This window comes from Brassica rapa, chromosome A02 (genome assembly GCF_000309985.2).
Source record: "Brassica rapa cultivar Chiifu-401-42 chromosome A02, CAAS_Brap_v3.01, whole genome shotgun sequence".
NCBI lineage: Eukaryota > Viridiplantae > Streptophyta > Magnoliopsida > Brassicales > Brassicaceae > Brassica > Brassica rapa.
Window position 1 is genome coordinate 25,854,820 of NC_024796.2, and position 16,700 is coordinate 25,871,519.

The 16,700-nt window shown below is 34.5% G+C and overlaps 1 protein-coding gene and 1 non-coding gene across 2 annotated transcripts; one reads left to right on the plus strand and one right to left on the minus strand.

Moving 5' to 3' along the window:
- Window positions 1-2,630: 2,630 nt before the first annotated feature.
- Window positions 2,631-11,364, plus strand: LOC117132118 (dihomomethionine N-hydroxylase-like). Its single transcript, XM_033285691.1, has 3 exons — window positions 2,631-7,311; window positions 7,379-7,652; window positions 9,298-11,364. Exons 1-3 carry the CDS (start codon window positions 6,376-6,378, stop codon window positions 9,669-9,671), a joined length of 1,584 nt encoding a protein of 527 aa, XP_033141582.1. The 5' UTR covers window positions 2,631-6,375; the 3' UTR covers window positions 9,672-11,364.
- A 4,103-nt stretch (window positions 11,365-15,467) lies between these two features.
- Window positions 15,468-15,574, minus strand: LOC117132225. Its single transcript, XR_004455785.1, has one exon. It is a non-coding gene; the product is annotated as a small nucleolar RNA R71 (small nucleolar RNA).
- Window positions 15,575-16,700: the final 1,126 nt, after the last annotated feature.

Consider the following 16,700-nt stretch of genomic DNA (forward strand, 5'->3'; position numbering starts at 1 on the left):
AGGTTTGTGATTTAGAAATTAGAATAACTAGACTATTTGTGGACAGATCAATACTCCTTAAGACTTTTTCATCAATATGTTGTATTTTAAAATAATTTCCTTAAAAACTGCTATTTTTGGAAAGTTTTCATTTTATAGATAAATATTGTAGATTTAGGTTTGTGATTTAGAAATTAGGTTCGTAGTAAATTTTAATCAATTGTAAAATAGATGTTAATACAGTTTGTTTAGTTTGAAGGTTTTTTTGGGTAAAATACATGTGAAAAGTATGTGTCAAGTTCAAAATAGAGGAAAAAGAAAAAGTATGTGAAAGTGTAATTTTTTTTTTCTTTTTTTTTTATCAATGTCTGAGTAGCTTTGTAATTAGACTTTAGGATTCCAAAGGAGTCTTGTTGACATAGGATTGCTAGATTTAGGAATTTATCTTGTGGTTCTTCATCTATTGGTATTTTTAATGCTAAAATTAGAGCCATGAACTAGTTTCTGAGTTTAGATTGTTTAATGCATCGAAAGTTTTTTTTTTTAAATGTCTGAAAGAACTTTAGATGAGAAAAATGTCTTTAGCGAATGGAAATTAATGTTATTGTGCTTTGTGAACATATTAAACCGAACTTATTACATGTTTTGAATCTGACACTCAACGAAAATTAGTATCGAAGATTCTATAACATAAAAGGTTAGCGCCATGGAAGTAGGTTGACTCTATTGTCGTGTTTGAGTTCAAGACGTTTCTTAATACTTTTCTTTACTAGCATTGAGAATTAACTCTACAGAAATAAGTTTATCAATACTTTTCTTACATTGTATTTAATTTATGTATATTTACATTTCTGTTTAACTTTAGAAAACCAAAGCCATTCTTCCTTTTTTAGTCTTAACCATATTCTTGTTTCGTATACTCGTTGTGTAATCATTGGTTTACGACCCATGATTGTGATAGTGTGCACATCATATTATTAATCGGTGTGTGGTAAAACGTAGAATATCATTTTTCATGTTTGGATTTGTAAAATTTGCTAAAATGGTTACAAAAGATTTTTTTTTTTAACGTTGATTTATTAGGATATTACAATTATGAAAAATATTACATATACGATTCGGCAACCGATAATACTACTTGTCTTATAAGGATCTACGTCTAATTGCATCACCATAGCTGTCCTATGAAGATCCACGCCCGACCGAATTTACTTACTTTATATTGAGGTGATGATTGTTTCTGGTTTTTGTTTTAGTTTTTGGTTTTTGGTTTTTGTTTTCTCAAAAACCATTTTTTCACCAATCAAGTTTTAGCTTTTAGTTTTTGTTTTTGTAAAAACCATTTGATTTGCCAATCAAGTTTTTTTAACAAATAGATTCCCTAAAATTTAGGGAAACTAGTTTTTCAAAGTTTTAAACAATTTATGAATAAAAACCAAAAACCAACTTTTGTAGGTTTTTAAAGAAAAAAAACGAATTTGTTTCTTTTTGTACATAAAATATATATTTAAATAATAATGTAAAATACTTATTTGTATTTATATCTGAAAAATAATTTAGATATTTATATATAGAGGTTGATTGTTTGTAGTTTTTGCTTTAGTTTTTGGTTTTTGTTTTTGCAAAAACCATTTTTCATCCAATCAAGTTTTAGTTTTTAGTTTTTGTTTTTGTAGAAACTATTTGATTTGCCAATCAAGATTTCTAATAAATAGAAGCCCTAAAATTTAGGAAAACTAGTTTTTGAAAAGTTTAACCAATTTGTGAAGAAAAACCAAAAACCAACTTTTGTGAGCTTTTAAAACGAAAAACGAATTTTTGATTTTTTTTGGGTAGAAAAACGAATTTTTATTTTTTATATAATTTATATATTTAAGTAAAACTATTGCTATTTAAGTTCATAAAATTAAAAATAATTTATATAAGAAAAATTTCTAAGTAGTTTCAAACTTTTAGATATTTGTTTTGCAATTTATATAAATTTTATGATAAATATTTTATTATAATATAATTTTTATAAAACTATAATTAAAATATGTTATTTTATTTTATTTAAAATAATTTTCACAGTATTTTGATAATTTTAATTGTAAATATAAATATTTATTTCTATTTTGTTGTATTATTTCAAAGTAACGCATTAATTAATTTTTGAAAAATAAAAAAATACTGCAAAACCAAAATCTAAATCTAAAAACCAAAATCTAAAAACCAAAAACTACAATCTAAAAACCAAAAACTAAAACTATTTTTTTTTTGAACAACTCCAAAAACTAAAACTAAAAACTACTGAAACAATCATCACCATAGTATAACTAATTGTAAAGAATTAGTTATCTATTTCTATAAATAAAATTATTGAATAATTATAACAATTATTAGACACATTCAAAATGACTAAAATTATAAAAAATAGAAAATGTTTTAGTAATTAAAAATATTATAGTAATTTAAAAACAAATAGCAATTGAAGATTAAAAAAATAAAAGTAATTTATAAAGAAAATTTATACATAGTTTCAAAATTTTAATATTTTAATTTTGCATAATTTATAGATATTTTTATTTTTTGTTCTAATATCATACTTAAAATAAAATAATTTTAAAACAATTTAATGTATTTTTATTTTTAATTAACAATCACTGTTTTTTATATATTTTATTTGTAATTTCTATATATGTTATTGCTATTTTTTGTTTAAAGAATGTCCGAGTCATCTTTTAAAAAACTAAAAATACTGCAAAACTAAAAACCAAAACCAAAAGCTAGAAACCAAAATCAAAAACTGAAAACCAAAACAAAAACTTAAAAATCAAAAACCAAAATCTAAAAACTAAAACCAAAATCTAAAAACCAAAAACTAAAACTAAAAACTAGTTCAAACAATCAACACCTGAAGATTTTTTGTAAGTTTTTCCTCTGTAACCTGCATAATTGTTTAATAAATCATTTTTTTCGGGAATTGAAACTTGGACCTGCTGGTGTAAAAACATTAATAAACTCTTAGTCAAACTACTCAAATAAGTGTGCTTCCACTACTAGAGATTCTTTATTAACTACAAAAGGAAGAGAGAAACAGAGGTCGAAGCAAAATCTTTTAAGCATCAGCCCAGAAGTTTAAGACTAAAAACCTATACATGCATTTTGGGCCAATTTGTCCGTATCAATCAGTTTAACTCGAGACCAAATTGGAGTTTTTGTAGTTTCTTTGATAATATTTATTGATTGCAGTGGAACAAGTGCGTAAATGATTATTCTGGATCAAGTGGAATAGAAGACACTAATTCAACATGGCGTAATAGCTATGAAATATTTAGCTAATTCTTTCTCACATTTCATATTGTCAACATAGCGATTAAGAGCAGCTCCGATGGGATGTATAGGGGATCTAAAAATAAAAATAAAAGAAAAAATTAAAAGAAATTAAGAAAAAAAAAAGTTCTAATCTTGCTACTTTTAGACTACCTCTCTAATGTGAGTTCTTCTCATTGGAGTTCTTAAAATATATATCATATATGTATATATGTATGTATATATTATATATATATAAATATTTGTGGGATTCATAATTTTTGTGGAACCCCGTAATCAAAAGTTCTTAAAATATATTTTAAGAGCTCCAATGGAAAGAACCACCATTGGAGGTGTTCTTAAAAACCTCTACTTCTTATCTGTCACCGTCTAAATGCATCTTTCTCCATATGTGATTTAATTTAAATCAAAACTTATTTATTTAATTTTAATACTATTATTTTGTTTTTAGGAACCCTTGTTTTATATACTGAGCGTTAAAGTTGCTCTAATCATTCAAGTAGAAAGAACTAGCAGAATTTATCTGGAAATGTATGTATATATTAACATTATAAATGATTGATAAAGAAGCCAATTAGTTATTTTTAATGACACAAGTTACTCACAGGGCTTAACCAAACGAATAAATGAAATTTGACGACATGTAAATTTGTATGATTGTATTTGTATCGGTGTTTTATTTTCGGCCTGCAAAGTTTATGATATAATATTTTCAATTAGGACACATAAAGCTCTTAAATGTTCTTCGGTCCTTTACGTGTATCCAAAGTCCAAACATAGCTATCAAAGCTCCCAACCAAAGAGCACAACAATAAGTCAATTATGAAATAATTCAAGATAATCTGGAGAACAATAATTTTTAACGACTTATCGTCTAGTCAATATATATAGTTTAAATCTTGAATTTCGTAACTGAAAATTGTTTTTTTTTTTTTTTACCTTCAAATATTATCATTAAAGAGTTTATTTTCCACATGCTAATAATCATAATCCTAAAGAGTTAAATTAGCTGAGTTGCCACTTGTTTTAATTTGCAATGAATGAAGCGACATTTGTAAGAAAGTATATATCTTGGTCCTTTTATATCACGTAATGTGCAAGCTATACTAATAGTATAAGACTAGTCATGGACTCTATAACTTTTCATTAATTTTTTTAATCATACCCATTAGGCAATTAATCTATGCATACGTATAAGTATGTTGAAAATATATACAAACCATTATGCGATGAGTACAAAATGCATAAACGCACCTCCTTTTACACTAGGTTACGTTTACAAATTGACCGATTTATAAAATATACTTAAATTTTAGTAAGAAAAAAAAACAAAGCCGTTTACAAAACATATATATTAACTTTTCACCATGCCTATCATATTACTTGGAATCCTTCACCAAATCATTTTGTTTGACTTGGAAGAGCGGAGCTATAGTTTTCTGGTCGACGAAGTTATAACTGTTATGTCAAATTTAGACCAAAATTTATGATATAACTCATCATTCAATAAACTATTAACATCTATATGTGCGTAACCGGGTCTCGTGGTCTGGTGGTAAAGGAACCTCGGCTGAGGTGCCCGCCATCACGAGTTCGAGCCCCAGCCACAGCGGATTTAACATGGTTTCTGTTTGGCTTCCAGGACCTTCTTCGCCAGTTCCGGTTGGACGCGGTGGAATAGTCGAACTAAGTGAGAGGTCTGGATACCTGAATTATCAAAAAAAAAAAAATCTATATGTGCGTATAGTTTATAAATATATACACTTAATTATACTCTACAATCACTTGAATTTTTTAAAACTTCTTAACAACCTTCTATGTGATATATTAACTCTTACTCCTTATCATAAAAACTGCACGAGCCAGCTTATATACGCATCACTCAGATAACATACAACTTACAAGTAACTGGATTGATGTAGAGAGAGACTTAAAACAAGTTAATAGATATATTGAGGGTTAAATTTTGGGGGTTGATAGTTTAAAAACTATTGCATAAAATGTAAACGTTACAGAGACATGTTTGGAGCATGTTCTTGTGGTGGTCAATTTTTCCAAACAGGCTTTAAACTATCTGTTCCTCTGTACGAGTTACTTTTTGACAGTAGGTTATATCCATTAACCGGTAAAGAGAGATTCGGAAGACGGAGACTTGGCCGAAAATGGTGTCGAGACTAGCTAGCATTGGCGGGTCGTGGTGCTGATGCGTGCAGTTTCGGGTTACCTCCTTCTAAACAACATACAAGGTTGTTTGTAGATTGAACTTGGCATGTGCTATAAGTCTAAAAATGAAATGCTGTAAACTAGAATTATGAAACAAGATCTCCTTTAAACCTGCAAGAACCAGTTTCGAATCTCTTTGTTACAGCTCCAGCCTAAAAATTAAATAGCTCTTATCTTTTGATTTTGATTACAGAGAAGCTAAGTGGACGAAACGTTCAATACCTAACTTCTTAACCGTCTTGGTTAAAAGGAAGGCATGTGGACGTTTAGATTTATTCTAGTTAACAGAACTAGCTAGCACATAATTTTATTTTATTTTTTAGTAACGATATTACATGTGCTTTAACGCACTACAATCGGTTTACAATGAATATTTTTGGTGCACTACGTATACTATCATTTACCACTGTATGCTTTTACGCTTCTTTACTAAACCGCCAAAGCATTTTTATTATATCAAAGAAGAAAACCACTATGATAATTTTATCAACAAAAAAATGTTTTCTATGATAAAGATCCTCCACAAGATTCGATTTTGATGCTTGGCGATAACTGAATTTTATCTTCTGTCCATAACTATTATTTAAGGTGTATTAGTCAAAATATAAAAAAAAACTATTATTTAAATTGCTGCCATTAGCTACCTACGTCAATATTTATTAGGGTTTTGATTGATAATAATAATTTTCCTGAAACTAATAATATCTATACGGTTATGTATGGAACCTTGAAAGGTATAAATAGATAGCAAGGCAAAAGTACGTACTACACAACGTGTAGCAAAGATTCATTCACTACTAGCTCAAAAGTAAAACCACTTTTCATTCCCAACAAAAATCCAATACAAAACAAATTATAGCCATGAGCATGAGTATCATTAATCCATCTAGTTTCACACTTGTTATATTTTCCTTTACGTTGGTCTTGGCTCTCGCTATGCTTTTCTTGATAGTCAAGAAACCTAAAGAGCAGCTTCCTCCGGGCCCACGGGGATGGCCGATCATAGGGAACTTGTTCCATATGATCATGAACCGACCGGTTCATGTGTGGATCCACCGTTCCATGGAGGATATGCAAACGGAGATAGCTTGCTTCCGCTTCGCCCGGGTCCGCGTCATCACCGTAACCTCAAGCGAGATCGCCCGAGAAGTGCTTAGAGAAAAACACGAGGCTCTTGCAGACAGATCAGAGTCGTACTCGAGCAATCTTATTAGCCATGGCTACAAAGAAATTGTTTTCTCTTCCTACGGAGAGAATTGGAAGCTGATGAAGAAAATGATGACCACAAAACTAATGTCTCCGACAACGTTGAACAAAACCCTCGGTGATAGAACACTAGAAGCGGATAATATCGTCACGTATGTTTTTAATCTCCCCCAACCAGGGTGCATTAACGTGAGAGATATTGCCTTAACGTATTGCCATGCCGTGATGATGAGGATGATGTTTGGCCAGAGGCATTTTGATGTAGCCGCTGAGGACGGAGGTCTCGGGCCAAAAGAGAAAGAGCATATGGACGCAATTTACCGAGCTCTAGATTGTTTTTTCAGCTTTAATGTAACGGATTACTTACCTTTTCTTAGAGGATGGAACATCGATAACGAGGAGGAGGAGGTCAGAGAAGCGGTTGATATCCTCAACAGATGCAACGACCCGATCATCCACGAGAGAATGCATTCGTGGAGGAACAAAGGCGGTAAAGAGACTGAAGAAGATTGGCTCGATATTCTCATCACCCTTAAAGATGACCAAGGAATGCCTTTGTTCACATTTGATGAGATTAGGGCTCAGTGCAAGGTAATCCAATTATGACAAAACATTAATTAGGGTTTAATGTTTTATTCATATATCATCCCATTTGTAGGATATCAATGTTGCAACAATTGATAATACGATGAATAATGTGGAGTGGACGATAGCAGAGATGTTGAATAATCCTGGGATTCTTGAGAAAGCCACTACTGAATTGGACGTGGTAGTTGGTAAAGACAGACTTGTGCAAGAATCAGACATACCACAACTCAACTACATCAAAGCTTGTAGTAGAGAATCTTTCCGGCTTCACCCAGCTAATGCCTTCATGCCTCCGCACGGAGCCCGACAAGATACTACTCTTGCTGGTTATTTCGTTCCCAAAGGTAAAAATCATTCGGTTTATTATATATATGGTCAGAGCGGAGCCACACGCTAATGCTAAGGCTGCAACTGGTTTTAAGTTACAGGAATATGAGGAATAGGATGAATTCAAAAAAAATGGAATACGTGTAAATGGAACAGTAGCAGTTATAAAAATAAATGGAATGAAAATATAAGTATCTACTTAACATGAATGATAGTTATTTGTAGAAATGTAGTGGAATGAAAATAGATTTATTTTAAATTAAATAAAAACTCTAATTAATATAAAATTCTTATTTTATTTTTTATTCCTTTCATTCCTTACATTCACGAGATTTTTTGTTGCTGAATGTTTTTCAACTACATTCCATTGCATTCCACATATTCCATTCCATTCCATTCCATTCTTTGCATTTGATTTTTAATTCATCTCAAATGGTAACATTTTTATGGAATCTTCATGAATGACTCATTCCACACAATTCTATTCCAAAATATGTGCATCCAGTTGCAGCCTAAGTAAAATAAACATTTTGTGCAAATATATAAAATAATAATACCTACGGAAGTTAACTTTTTTTTTGGTTTTAAAAGTTTAATCATGTCACACAGCTTAAGTTTGATATTGTGAACTATCATTGTTTTTTCTTCAATTTTTTTTTTGTTAAAAATTTTCCTTCAATTTTTTTCTAACACGCTTTCTTATTTTAATTATCTTTTATTAGATAAGTTTTTATTTTTTACTTTAGCAATTATTTTTAATTTTTTCATTTTCAATACTTAAATTAAAATAACAACTAAAATGAAAATGTTTATAATAAAATTATTACGTGCAATTTAATTTTATGATATTACTTAAAAAGAACATTTGACATTATGAATTTTTTTTTCTCTTTTATTAAAATCAATTATCAAAAAGTAAGATATACAATTTTAAAGGTATAATTTATTTTAGATGTATATATATATTTTTTTTGTTTCACATCAAGTTATTTTCTGCATCCGTCCACGTCGGTTATATTTACGATGATGAGACAAAATTTGCTTTAGTCTCAAAGTATCTCACTTATTATAGATATATTTTTTAAGTTAGCAAAATATCAGTATTATAATTATTGCATTGTTAGTATTCATAAACGGTACAATGTACAAACTAAATAAACTTGACATATCAATAAGATTACAAAGATGTTTATTTTTAACTTATCTTTTATATATATGAAAATGTAAATAAATTTTCAAATAAAATGAATAAATAATTGATTAATTAGACCAATACATTTGTGACGTAAGTTTGTATGACATACTTAAGCAGGTAAGTGATGTAAGGCATGTGCATGGACAATAATCTAGTGTGTGGAAAAGGAAACATTTGAAAAAAGCAATCTGACATGTTCCTGCTATATTGTTCATGTTATCTTAAGCGAACTTTCATTTGGCAACAAGGCACCATAATTTACATAAGATGACAAAAAGAGTAGTATAATCGTTTCATTATCCAATTAAGACAAAAATGACGACGAATATAGCGGCGCCGTAAAACGTTATCTTGGATATTAAATTCTGAAAAATCTAGTGATCAAGCATCAAAATGATTTATAGTATTCCAACAAGATGTAGTCGAACATTATATGACTTGTTTGATTTATCTTTTTGCAATAATAGGTAGTCAAATTCTTGTGAGCCGTCTAGGGCTTGGTCGCAATCCTAATATATGGGACGAGCCTAACGTGTTCAAGCCAGAACGCCACCTTTCTGGCCATGTTGGAAACTCAATGGACGTGACTTTGATGGAGCCTGAGATGAGGTTCGTAATATTCAGCACTGGTCGACGTGGCTGCGCAGGTACTAAAATTGGGACATCTATGACTATAATGTTGCTCGCCAGGCTTCTTCAGGGGTTCGAATGGACCCTCCCTAATGACAAAAGTCAAGTCGAGCTTGTTCCAGCGGACAGTAACTTGTTCATGGCCAAACCTCTACTCGCATGTGCGAAACCAAGGTTGGCTCCAACTTTATATCCGAAAATACAGGTCTAAAACTCAGAGAAATTATTCTCTTGGAAAAATTATCAAGATATGTAATAATTGAAATAAGGTTTACTGACTATAAAAACCATGTATCCTACGTTGTACTCTTTCGTTATCTTTTAATCCAATATTACAGTGATAAGACTTATTGTTATGTCAATTTAGCAACGGAGAAATCCATATTTTTTGTTGCTTTTTATTATGGGTTTCTTTGAGTTTTCAGAAGATTATGCGTTTTTAATACAATGAAAATCCAATGAAGCTGACGATTAAAAACAGAATTAGGATTTGAGATTATAATAGAATAAAGACTTTTTGCATAAACCATTATATGTTTTTTAGTTGAAAAAGTTAGAGAGAGGTGAGAGAGTAGATTCTCTCTTTTCTTTCTCTCCCACCGTTCATCTTCTACTCGACAAAGCCACCGCTGATTCTCGTTCCGGTGGCCGACGGAGGGTCTCTACCCGTCGGTCGCCACCCCAATCGCTCCTGAGTCCAGCTTCATCCCCTCTCTAGCCTCGATTTCTCCATATCCTCCTTGCTCTTCTTCTCTGGTTCTTCGTCGGTTTTCGGCCGGAACCGGCGAATCAAAACGGTGACTGAGTGTGTCCTCGGTCTCCCTGGAGTGATGGCGAGGATGTGGATAGTCGGATCTGAGCAGGAGGCACCGTCTAGGTGGTAGATCTAGGGTTTTGATTTCGAGCGGATCTGGGTCAGTTTCTCTCTTGGAGGGTCCGACGGAGTGGCTGAGCGTCGCTGCCTTTGCCTCTCTTGTCGCTGCCTCCTCTGTCTCCCCTTGTCTCCTCTTCCGGCTGCTATTGGTAAAAACTTCCCTCTCTCGTTCTGAGTTAAAAAGACGATACCAAAGCTTATCGTCGGGGACTTCTTTCTGGTTTGGTTCTTCGATAATCACCATGGCGCCTAGTTAGGTTTTAGAACTGTCTGGGGTTTGGGTTGACTCAGAGCTTTCGTGCCGTTGCTCTGCTATGTCCCTACTCCATTCGATGGGTCTTTTCTCCTCTTCCGCCTGCTGATGGGAGCTTCTTGTTCCTCCGCTTCTCAAGTTTCAGAAGGTTGATAGCCACTGTCCCCTGCCTCTCTTGATGTTCTGTAACTGGTTACCTTTTGTGCTCTGCTCGCGGGATGGGACCGGAGTTCAGCCGTATAAACCTCCGCTTCCATCTGCCAGTACTCCACCTGCGTTTCATCTGCTGGTTCCTCCTCATCGGTTTGGATTCTCAGGAGTGCAGCTTGCCGTCTTCTTGAGCTAGCAGCGTCTGGAGTGGACTTCACTGGTTAGGAATGGCCGGACCAGGACTTGCCGACCCTGCTTCGCCTGTTCCACGGTTGGAGTCGCCCTCGGGACGGTCTGCGGTCCCTCAGACTGTTCTCCGGCTGTGACCTCTTTGGACTCGTGCGGTTTTGATGCAGGTCCCGGCATCAATCTATTCGCTGTGGTCTGCTGTTAACTTAATGGTTGTCAATTGAACCATATTGTTAGTCAAGCTTTAATCACATCCATATGGCTGGGATTGAAACTTTGTTTGTCTTAGTGAGTTCTTTTTAGCTTTTTTTGTGGCTCCCTAAGACGCACTTGCTTTGAGTAGCGATTTAGATACAGTAGGTTTTGATTCATCAAGCTGAATGTATCTCTCTGCATCATTATTGATTTACTGAAAATTCACATACTTAACAAAAAAAAGACTTTTTGCATTGTATTTTTATAATAAAGATTGAATGTAGTAGAATAAGTGATGCATGACGATTGCTTTGTAAGTTTGACTCAAATTCTATATTAATGAAAACCCTTTCTTCAAAAACAAAACAAAAATGATGCATGCGGAACGGAGTAACTAAGTTGAAGAATTGCAATCCGGGTGGAAATAAAAATAAACATGGAGTCACAAAGAAACATTTGAAGTGTGATATCGAAGATGTATATTGTTTAGCTAATTAACCACGGGGTGGTGGGCTAGTGGTCTTGAGGTAGTTAAAACATTAATACGGACCCGAGTTCGAATATCCTCTGTGGCTACGGAATGCTTTACGTCCTTCCCAAATTTAAAGTTAATCGCGGGTCCTAGAGTAATGGGTATTAGTGCCGCCTGGTTCCGGGCCAGGGGATTAGATGGTTGACAATCGGAAATCACGTGCGGATGACAGGTTTTTGGGCAAAACAGAAACTACATGCGGATTACGGATCACTTTTGAACCTCCTGTTAAAAAAAAAATATATTGTTTAGCTAATTTTTCTCATATTCAAATGGTCAAAACAGAAGTTCGATGAATCCTTCTTTTGACATTTGACAACTTGATTATGCAATTTGATAAAACCAGCACATGTAATTTATTTACATTAAAATACGTAATTTAATGTGATAAAAATCTAATTGTACTGCAATAGAGCGGAGAAATTCCATGCATGGCTCATATAATAATTAAAAGGTAATATTTTGGTTTCTACGTATACAGTATACTACAAAACTTAACCACTCCAGTAAAGGAAGTTTGATGCAGAAATTTGTATCGGTGATTTATTTTCGGCTTGCAATTAAAGTTTTTGATTATGACATTGTTCTATCGAGACACATAATGCTCTTAAATTTTTCTTTTGTTCTATTTCCGTATTTCGTATATATAGCTCCCAACGCTTCCAAGTTCCAACCAAGCAAAACAACGAGACGACGAGACAATCATGAAATGATTGATGAAAGTCTAGAAACAATTAATCACATAAACTTATCATCTAGTCAGTATCAAAATTAAAAGTAAATTTTAGAATAAGACTTGTTTTATTTTTGACCTAGAAACGTTTTCATTGATCATAAAGAGATTTATATAATAACTTAATCAAAAATATAACGAGTTAGATTATATGATATAACTTTATATCATATAATTTGGAGTATATATTAATGTACAAGTTCTAGTAAAAGACTACATGATTTTCCATTAATTCAATTATTCGAACGTCCTCATTAATCAATCAATCAAGGACTTATGCTCATAGATATAGTAGCGGCATTACCTTCGCGCAAACGCATGGTTGTGAACAAAATTCTTGTTTCTTCTCAATATTTTCTAATGTTATTGTAATTGTGAATTTTACGTTTTGGGTTGATCATTGTTTTCAATCATTGGGTTGATCATTTTTTTATTGTGAATTAACAATTGTATTTATCAGAGTTCGTAACTTACTCTGTCTTATTGTTTAGGTAATTTCACTGATCATGGTTGTCGTCTTCGTTTTCTTCGTAAGCATCTACGAAAGTAAATTTGTAAATTATTAAATAGCTGGCCGTGTAATTTGTATTTGTTTAGCTGACTCGATGTATGTGTCATTGAGTTTTAGTTGAGGCGATTGGTTTGGTTAAAGCTAGGGTTTGAAGAACTGGAGAGGCAGAGAGAGAGAGAGATTTCTAGAAGATAGCTAAAGCTAAGAGGAATCAATGAGTTTTGTGGAGATGCAGATTGGGTTCATCAAAGATGAGAATCATATATATATGGTTTACAAAGGGGCTACAAATCATGAACATTTATGATCAAGCAATTTAAGATGGAGAGATGAAGAGTTCACCGGAGAAAAAGTATATTACGAACAGACACACGGCGTAACTCCATAACTCAAACTTATCTGAGACAATGATGAAGAACTCTGATATCTTGCATATTTACATTGTTTTATCCATTCATCCATGAGCATTTTCATCATATAGATTAGTATTTAGCCATGTCTAGGTTGCATTTTGCATTCATTGTCCTTATTAGGTGCTGGAGTGTGCCATGGAGTGATTTGAGATGTTTGGGAGCAAAGTGATCCAAAAGGGGCTGAAAGATGAGCATAGATGGAGCCTTTCGAGAAATCTTCTGTTGCTAAGATTTTGTGGAGACACAGCAAATTGAGTTAGCTTTCTAATGGAAGTGGTTTCAAGTCATTTGGAGATGTAATGAAGGAGTTATGATCAATTTACTAGAGGCATATCCATCCTGGTCGAGCATCGCAGAGTGACCTCTCAGAGCGACCTACCGAGGTCGCTCCCAGCCAGAGCGACCAGTCCAGAGCAACTACCTCAAGTCACTCCCAGCCAGAGCGACCAGCTCAAGTCACTCGCGTTTTGACGCGTCGAGACACAAAAAAACGCGTCGGGAGCGACCTCCTGGAGCGACTATGCTAGGTCGCTCCGCGTGTTTTGCTTGGACGATTTTTATGTTATTTCAGGGGCCTTTTGGTCATTTGTTTTGATGTTTTACACTTTCTAAACCTAAGTTAAGTACTTTGTAAGCCATGGGAGGCAAAATAATCTCTTTTCTAGAGAAGAACTAGTAAAAAACCTCTTTTGATTCAGATTTCATTGCTTTCATCTTGTGTTCTTGTTGATTTCTTATCTATTTCTCTACATGATTAATCTGAAATCCAATATGGGTTTAAGAGGAATCATGGAGATTAGTGAGTAATCACCTTTTGAACTCATGGGTTAGGGAGATTAAGGGTGATTAGGTTAGAGCTAGGATGTTTTAGTGTAGATCATTCATATTTCCTTGCTAGTAAAGTATTCATAATGCATCTTCTGAGTTGGCCACTCAAAAGTTGATCAATAGGCATTTCCCACCCAAAAGGTGCTTGATGAAATGCCTGAGACAACTCTCCTAGGCTTTTAGTATACTTTGCCAAAGACATTTGTTGTTAAAGGTGCTAAGATAGCTAATAGACTTGTTAGTAATGATTGCTTTCATATTATTCAACCAAAGACATTTGATGTTTGAGATATGTTAGCAAATGAGCATTCATCTAGACATAGAGCTTGCTTAGAATTGTGTCTAGGCTTAAGGTTGATAGTTTGATTGATCATTTGACATCCTTAGTTCGATACTTGATCACCCAAGGTCTAATCCCTATGCTCATGAGTTCTCTTTTCCCTTAGTCAAGAGAGTATCATTCTGTTATTGATTTCTAGTATTAGTAGTAGTTTAAAACCCATCTAAATCATTGGTTGCACTTAGATTAAGTGAGTACTTGCATTCTCAATGCTTTGATATCCCTCAGAACTGGTTCGACAATCATTTATACTACAACATTTGTCTTATGAACCTTGAAAACTCCTAACATCAAATTGGCGCCGTTGCCAAATTCTGAGTAGATTTCAACATTGAGATTTAGTCACTTGCTTGAGACTAAGTCATTTTTATTTTATTTTGTTACTGATTCATCTTCACCTCCCTTTAATCTACAGGTGCATGAACTTGAGGAGCAGGGGTCCATCAAACCTAGTTCCAAGAGCTGCAGACATCCGAGCTTTAGAGAGAGAGTGTGCTAGAAAGAGAAGAGAAGAAGAGCAACAGGCTCACTTGCAGAGATTGGACACTGATATGGAAAACATACCTCAAAATGATGCGGGTGTCAATGAAGCTAACAACGTTCCACAAAACCAACAGCGAGCAGCTCGACCCATTGGCACTTACGACCGCCCCAACATTCATGGTCATATATTGGGAATCCGAGCACCAGCTGTGGCAGCTAACAACTTTGAGATCAAATCAGGACTCCTCAACGTGATCGAGAACAACAAGTATCATGGCTTGGCTCTAGAGGATCCATTTGATCACTTGGACAGGTTCGACAGCTACTGTGGGTTGTCAAAAACCAATGGTGTATCCGAAGATGCCTTAAAGTTCAAGCTATTCCCTTTCTCATTGGGGGATAAGGCACGTCAGTGGGAGAAGTCTCTACCAAGCGACTCTATCACCACTTGGGATGACTGCAAGAAAGCATTCTTGGAGAAGTTCTTCTCTACTTCAAGAACTGCTAAGTTGAGAAATGACATTTCCAGCTTTCAACAAAAGAACTTGGAAGGTTTCAGTGAAGCCTGGGAGAGATTCAAGGGCTACCAAGCTCAATGCCCACACCATGGCTTTTCTAAGGAGAGCTTGCTGAGCACATTCTACCGTGGTGCTCTTCCTAAGTACAGAGCCAAACTGGATACAGCTAGCAATGGGTTTTTCTTGGGGAGGACTGAGGAGGATGCTGAGGAGCTGGTTGACAACATGGTAAAGAGTGACGCAGTCTACAGTGGAGACCACGACAGAGGCAGTAGAACAGATGATAAGCAGACGAGGAAGGAGTTGAAGGCTCTACAGGATAAGATAGACCTCCTCATTGCTGATAAAGCCACCCAAGAGCAGCTGCACTTTGTGGGTAACCCAAGCCAAGAGACACCACCTGTTGTTCATGAGGTTGAGGGTTTGGAAGGTCAGGAAGAGCTGTGTTTCATCAACAACAATGGTAGCTGGTACAAAAAAGAGCCCAACTTTCAGTACAACAACTACCAACAGAAATCCTATCTCAACAACCAACAGAGTGGTTATCCGCCTAGAAACAACCAGCAAGGCAGCTATCAGCCTCAGCAAAACCCCTCGTCTGGTTCCTCTGCTCCTCAAGAGAGCAGCACTGATACCTTACTGAAACAAATCTTGGAGTCTCAGACTAGAAGTGAGAAGCATGTTGGTTATGAGTTGAAGAACCTTCATACCAAGATTGATGGGAGCTACAATGAGCTCAACAACAAATTCTCACACCTTGCTTCTACAGTCAGGAATTTAGATAATCAGTTTGCTTCCATGAACACTCACCAGAATCGCCAGCAAGGATCTCTACCTGGAAAGTCTGACCAAAACCCCAAGGAGGCCAAAGCTATCACCCTTAGGAGTGGTAAGCAGTTACCTCCTAGAATCCTCACCAAGGATGCTGAGAAACTAAGTGAGGGGGTTGCCATCAACATAGATGATGAAGTGGTGATTGTTGATGAGAAGATCAATGACGAGATCTTGGAGAAGATAGTGGAAGCCAAAGGTAAAGGAAAGGTTGGGGAAGAGAAGAAGACATTAAAGGATGGTGAAGTTGTTACTCCAGCAAGTGAAAGTTCTTTTGTTCCTCCTCCCTATGAACCCAAACTTCCATTCCCTGTTAGATTCAAGAAGCAGCTGCTAGAGAAGTACAAGGCTCTGTTTGAGAAGAAAATGAGTGAAACTCAGGTTGCAATG